This window comes from Cynoglossus semilaevis, chromosome 6 (assembly GCF_000523025.1).
Source record: "Cynoglossus semilaevis isolate Cse_v1.0 chromosome 6, Cse_v1.0, whole genome shotgun sequence".
In the NCBI taxonomy this organism is placed as follows: Eukaryota; Metazoa; Chordata; class Actinopteri; order Pleuronectiformes; family Cynoglossidae; genus Cynoglossus; species Cynoglossus semilaevis.
Window position 1 is genome coordinate 2,278,225 of NC_024312.1, and position 6,893 is coordinate 2,285,117.

A 6,893-nucleotide genomic window follows, 5' to 3' on the forward strand; every position below is an offset into this window, starting at 1 on the left:
CCTGAAGTAATCTCCAAACATAAAAGTAAAAAAATAAAAGGAGAAGTACTCACTCATGACATGAGCTGTTCATTATCAACCTTCTCCTCGTCCTCTCCCAAAGAAACCGACCGGTATCTGCTGGAGTTCCGGGGGGGCAGCCTCTCTCTGTCGGCCATCGGCTCCTTCAAAGGGAACAACGTCGGGGGAGGCAGGAAGGGACGGGACAGCAGCAAGCTGAGACGATCTAACACCAGCCCTCGGAAGAAGGGAAGCCCCGCCTTAAACTGGAGCTGTGGAAGTTCCTTCAGAGAGGGTAAGACCTGGAGGACAGGAAGTGTCTTCGTCATTGACATTTTAAATACACTATTTTCTCCATTATAACAAGTAGAATTGATAAGAGAGACGTAAAATAAGTCAATGAAACTGGAAATAAAAGCACATTTTTATGAAAGCCTATTTAAATTCGTACTAAAATATATTTTGTATTATTATATAAAAATAAAATAACTTCAGTTTCAGCCTCGTGTTAATCCCGCTCTCTCTCGACTCCAGGTTCACTGTCTAACTCTGATCTGAGCTTCACCAACGGAACAGTCCAGAGGTTTGTGTTCTTTTTTTTTTTTTTTTGCCTGTCTAGCTTTATTGCAGCCAGCAGGTGGCAGTGTTGGGTCACATTTAAATAAACAGCGACGGTTGCTCACACAAACGGTCCAGATTAGAGCAGCAGGTAAAAAGAAACACCGACTGTATCAAACGTTAACCTGTGACGTCATTGTTTGTTTCGTCAGGGAGACTGTGGGTTTGTCCGTTTTCTCTGACGACGAGACGGATCTGATCAGAGAACTTCAGTCCATGTGTTCAAGCAAGTCTGAGCCGGACATCAGCAAGGTACACACACACACACACACACACAGACACACACACAGAAACACACAAACACACTCACGTATTTAAACGTCCTTCTTTTCCTGCACAGATCTCTCAGACCAAAGACGACCTGTTCCTGTTCTCCAGCGTCTCCAGTCAAGAGTCTAAGACCCAGAAGCCTGAACAGGAGACCAACGTCCAGCAGGAGCAGCAGCGGACGGTGAGGAGGGAGAGACCGAGGGGGGAGAGAGGGAGGGAGAGAGAGAGGGAGAAACAGCACAACAGTTGGAGTAGGTTTGTTATGATGGTGTTTGTCTGCAGAGCTCCTTCTTATTTTAGCTCCTGTTCATTACCTGAACCACAGAGAACCGACTCTAACCCCGTGTGAGTCGTAGTTATGACCTGTCATCATCTCACCTGACGCTCCATCACCTGTTTGTTCAGGACCAGTAACAGTTTCCAGGGCCGTACTGTTATTCTCACTGATGTAGTTGAAGCTGCAGTAAAACCAGGACGGGGTCAAAGGTCACAGAGAAAAATACAACTTCCTGTTTTGGATTTTTTGGGAATTTAGCACAAAGAAAAACTCAAAATCTACCAACTATATGAAGAAAAAATATATATAAATATATACTGTATATATAATGTGGATTTTTATCAATTAATCATGATTAATCGTGTGTAGTTGACATTTACGTTTACTAACTCCTCAAACTCTCCACTTCCTCTCACAGACCGTTGCTCATCAGTCTTTTCGCAGCTCCGACCACACGGACGTCCAGAGCAGCAACCGGCGCTCCACAGGACTGCGTGCCAAATCCCAGCTCCCCGTGCCGAGCAGCAGGGGGCAGCAGGCACGAGCCTCAACAGCTGCAACCACTGGTAGCAGCAGCAATAATAACAACCACAGCAGCAGCAGCAGCAGCAGCAGTAAGAGCCCAATCAGAACACAGACGCCTCCAAATCGCAGCAGAAACAGCAGCAGCAGCAACAACAACTACTACCATCGCAACAACATCGACAACAACCGATCACACGAGGACATCTGGATCCTCCACAGAGACCTGCATGAAAACAAGTAGACATCACCTCCTCATCACCTCCACCTCTTCACCTCCTCATCACCTCCACCTCTTCACCTCCTCTTCCTCACCTCCTTCTTCCCCTGATTTTGCTGTGAACCTCACTCCATGATGTAAAGACTTGGTACCTGACGACCCTGGACTCTTAGTATTTGTACTTGTTATAGCCGTACTTGTTACACTGTACTACAGTTGTGTACTTGGGGACCATAGTTTTATTCTATTACAGTATTTGAAGTATTTGATCGTGCAGGACGTTTAAATAAGAGGCTTCGTTTGACGGTAACTAAAATGTAAGAAAAGACGGGACGTGAGCGCAGCAGGTTACTTTATTGTTGCCTTATTCCAGTAATTCAACCTGCAGAGAGTGACAGGAGTTTAGAGTCTGAAGACGGTAGACTGTATATAAGAAATGGACGTCTGTGTGACCTCTGTCACGGAGCGGTTGAGGACAAACAGCCAAAAGTAAAAACATACTCACAAACACACTGTGAAGTGGCAGCCCTGCCCACTGACGCCCCCTGTGGTCTGTTTGAAATCACACAATAGACATCATGTTAAGTTAGGGACAGATGCAGGATGAGGAGCAGCACCTCTGAAGTCTGAAGGAGGAGGGTTAGATTCCCACTCCTGGATGGGGGAGGCCTTGTCACAGGGGTCTTACCACCGTAGACACCTAGTGGACGAGTGTAAAACTATCGCTATTTTTTAGGGAAGACCACATGGTGGCACTATTGGAAAATGATGCACAACGCAACTAACTTTAACATGATTGAAATCTGTTTTCTCTGCAACAAGCAGAACAGTGTCGCCCCCCAGTGGTTCACTTCCTGGACTTGTCTTTCAAAACCCGATGTAAGAAATCCATTTCTTACCTACAGTCCTCTGTAGAGACATAAAAATAAGACTTGTGAAAACTGCCTCGACTAGCTGTCACAGTACTGTGTACTTCTGTACTGTGTACTTCTGTACTGTGTACTTCTGTACTGCTCCTGAGTTAAAAAGTCACTGAAAAGTCAATGAAAAGTCAAATGTGTTTTTGAAGAAAGAAACGAGCAGGTTTTAATTTTCTTTCCTTTTTTTGCTATGAAGTATTTTGAGATATTCAAGTGTTTTACCTTTGAATAGTCGCAAGGTTGGTTTAAATACTGTTGAAATTAATCAGGGTTTTACCAAATATATTTGTAAATAAGAATTAGTACGTTTAAAAGCTCTATAGATTGGTGTACGTGGTCTGGCGCTTGTACAGTGACAAAAACCTTGGAGTAAAACTGCTGGCAAAAAAAACAAAAGAAAAAAAAATAAATAAAGTGAACTTGTACATAGCGTTTGTAACATGAGTTTGGTTCCAAACCCTTCACTTGTTTCAGAGTGAGGGCGATGTGGCAATAAGTAATAGACACGTATAAACACAGGATGTCCTCTGTCAACTGTAAGCCATAATAAATATTTTAAATTCCCATCATCCTCTGAGTCACGTTGAATTTAGCCCCAGCTGAGCCCGACCGTGTCGCTCACCTCATCGTCGTTTCACCATCACTGTGTTGTTCATGTGTTTTTATTTTAAGTGGATATTGTTTATATATACAAATATAAATACCTAATATACATATGTACAGGAGAGATTCTAGTCCACCACGATTTAGATCTGTACGACCGCTGTTTGAAGTTTAAAGATTTGTCTTTCCAGCACAAACATTAAAGTGGAATTGTTAAAATCCCCGTCGGACTTACGCTGTCATTTTTTTTCTTCTCTGAAGGTTAATTATTACGTTAGTTCTCTTTCAAGATTTAACTCAAGCAGAAGAAACTCTGACTACAGTTAGAAGTGCTAATTTCTAACAAAAAATGAGCCGATATTAGCATAATTCATAAATCATTTTCACTTTTTCCTCCAATAATGAAAACCCGATAACGCAATCCCTGGGTTTGGCCAAATGATGTGTGCCCTCAAAGTACTTTTAGGGATAAACGGTTGTATATTAAAGTGAAAGTCACTAGATGGCAGCATCGCAGCTCATTTTATTAATCTATTTTAATGTTCACGATTGTGTACGCAGAATGCTGGTGTCAGCACTTTATACAGTGGTTTGTACAGATAAATAAATGAATATCAGTATCGGTTGATATCAGAATCGGAAATTAACTGTTTGGACAATATCGTTTATCGGCAAAGTTAATATCGGATATATATTTTAAGCGCAAGAATTTTTTTCTAGCTTTAAAAATCTGACATAAGAAATTTCCAAAACACTAAAATAAATTACAGCACCAGATGTCGAAGACTTAAAATTTGTTGTTTTACTGGAAATATAGTTGATTGAACAAATACATTTATACATTTTGGGACATTGGTGTCCTTTTTTTTTTTTTTTTTTTTTTTTACTATGAGTAACAAACAGCTTTGTTCTTCATTTACACTGTAAAAAATATTTCAACTGTCACAGTTAACATATCAAGGCGTTTGGGTGGTACCTTAATTACCTCAAATACCTCTGCTACACAACACGTGATTAGTATTTAAAAAAAAAAACAAAAACAAATTAAACACAGTTTTCCCTTCAAACCAATCAAAAATATGAAGTTTCAGAGGGAAACCATGTAACCAAAAAAAAAAAAAACTGCTGATTTTTTACAGCAGTGGTTCTGAAAATATAGTCACTGTTATTTCTCAGCAAAATTTACTATTGGCTTTTTTGCCTGATCCATTAGAATCACATCAGAAATCATTTCATTATCTACAAAGTTATTTTACTTAACTTACTTAACTTTTACTAAGTTTCGAGTTAAGTTTAATAATCAGAGTGTTCTAGAGGCTGATGACAACGACGACGACGACGACGAGTACCTTAGTGTTTATAAAGTGCAAACGGATCAGGATAAAATCATGGCTATCTTCACTCATTAATCTTTAGTGACGTTTCTCTAAATAATCCAGTTTGGCTGCAGGTCAGTGAAACGACATTTCTCTCAAATTTAAACAAAACAGCCAGATGTCTGAGTATAAAAAGTGAATCAGAATCTGAAGGTTGAGCCTGGTTCTATCAGACGTTTGCTACGTTAGCGGTGCAGAGTAGCTGTGGCTACTACGATTAGCAAAGGTGTGAAATAGTTTCTGAGGCATTTTTGATCAATACCAGGTCGATTTAATCAAAGGCTGTGAACAAATGTCACATGTCGTTCCCTTTTTAGTCTTTGCTGTTGTTTAAATAAGGCACTTTATAGATTAATAACTGCTCTGTGGACTGTTAGCACAGAAGCTAGTTAGCATTACTCTGGCTAACAATACCACAGAGAAACTGAGGGACTCTGGTTGGTTTTTATGGACAGTTATATTTTTATAAAACCATTCATCTAAGCTTTTATACAAAAGTCACCTGTTTAACTGAAATCATCTCTTTTCAGCGACAGATTCCCGTTATCGAGGCTGCGTCTCTGATACCGTGTGTTTAACGTACATTCTAATCCGTTCTGGACGTCCCTTTTTAATGTCAGGTTTTACCTGAAGTACATCAGGACTGTCAAGGTCAATAAATAAAGTCTTAACTCTCTAGTCCCCGACACCTGATTTATAATCACAGACATTTTTATATTTACACGTACGACTGTTAACGTATCAACCATTTGTGTGTTTTCTTTTCTTGAACAGTGTCAGTTCTGCACGCGTACGAACACAGGAATGAAACCTATACTAGTCAACACTAATATAGTTAGTCAAGTGTCCGTCATCAGTTTATCAACAGAGAACAATTAAAAAGTTATCTTGAGATTTTTCTACTTTTTTGAGTTGTTGTTTTTCCCTTTATATTAATATTATTATCCTTAAGGCTCATAAATATAAACTATCTGCTAAATTAAATTAACAGTGTATTTATTAAAAACTAGGGCATTTGTGTGTGTGTGTGTGTGTGTGTGTGTGTGTGTGTGTGTAACTTGAGTTTCCGGGCCGGTCAGAGTCGAGTGTCCTGGACTTCATCCTCCGCTTCCTCTGGCAGTGATGAGATTTTGGTTACCGGTGGCGCCGCCCTCTTGCTGGAGTTGAGGCGGTGCAGTGTGGGGAAGAGGCGGAGCCTGTCTGCGGTACTCATGGCTTGCTTCAGGTGACTGGTCTCGTTCAGGAGTTTGTGGATGGAGTCGTAGTTCTTCATGGAGCTGTTCTCGATCATCTGAGGACACAGGAGGCCGGAGACGTCAGAGATGGGATTAACTGGGATTATTTCGTGATTCTTTTTTTTCTATACATCTTCACTCGTTCCTTCATATTTGTCCTTTTCTTTTACTCCTTTTTAAAAAAAAACTGTTTCAGCAATTTGAAGCTTTTAAATCTCTGAATTTTTGCATCAAATCATTCGGTCAGTTGATTTTAGAAACAAATTCATTTTCTTGTACACCTCAGTGAACCTTTGAGGGATGTCGTTGGAACTTTAACATTTGTTGCCATTTTTTATAAAAAGAAAATCTCTTATTTCTGACGTGTGGTCAGGAACGTTGAGCCTCCGCTTCAGTCTTAATGAAAGTGAAGTGAATTATTTGTGTCATTGTGACACAGCTCACCACTGCACCACTGCACCTCTGCTTTAACCCATCACCAAAGTCAGCGGCAAGGGGGCAGCTAAATCACCCTGGGGGCAGTGAGGGGGGGTAAGTGGCAACTTGGCAGTTGACGGACTCGAACCTGAAACCTTCTAGACCCAAGTCCACGTCCTTAACCACCAAGGATGATGAATCATTTGTTAAACTTTTTGTCATGACAAATGACAGATTCCACCTTTAATCCCAAACTCACCAGGAACGACTGACACTCCAGCAGTGGTTCCACTCTGTGCTCTGAGAGGATGACAGTACAGCCGGAGAAGGCCTGCTTCAGCGTCTTCCTCAGAACCTGCAATGTTCTGCTCTCACACACACACACACACACACACAGACACACACACAGACACACACAGCAGCTCAGAGCTTGGT

General features: G+C 40.9%; 2 protein-coding genes and 1 long non-coding RNA gene across 3 annotated transcripts in view; 1 reads left to right on the forward strand and 2 right to left on the reverse strand.

Annotated features, from left to right (window-relative positions):
• The first annotated feature begins 22 nt into the window (after positions 1-22).
• Positions 23-4,464, forward strand: cttnbp2 (cortactin binding protein 2). Its single transcript, XM_008311172.3, has 5 exons — positions 23-295; positions 535-583; positions 771-870; positions 959-1,069; positions 1,584-4,464. The coding sequence occupies exons 1-5, from the start codon at positions 61-63 to the stop codon at positions 1,929-1,931; spliced, it is 843 nt and encodes a 280-aa protein (XP_008309394.1). The 5' UTR covers positions 23-60; the 3' UTR covers positions 1,932-4,464.
• LOC103379578 (uncharacterized) lies at positions 164-1,681 on the reverse strand. Its single transcript, XR_521598.3, has 4 exons — positions 1,546-1,681; positions 1,203-1,346; positions 929-1,028; positions 164-302 (listed from the first exon to the last, which is right to left on the reverse strand). It is a non-coding gene; the product is annotated as an uncharacterized LOC103379578 (long non-coding RNA).
• The window catches only part of cftr (CF transmembrane conductance regulator), a 24,265-nt gene continuing 21,663 nt past the window's right edge, over positions 4,292-6,893 (reverse strand). The window contains exons 26-27 of the mRNA XM_008311174.3: positions 6,718-6,841; positions 4,292-6,097 (exon numbers count right to left, since the gene is read on the reverse strand). Of these exons, the coding sequence (XP_008309396.1) occupies positions 5,882-6,097; positions 6,718-6,841 (340 nt within the window). The 3' untranslated portion in view covers positions 4,292-5,881. The remainder of the gene's footprint in view (positions 6,098-6,717; positions 6,842-6,893) is intronic.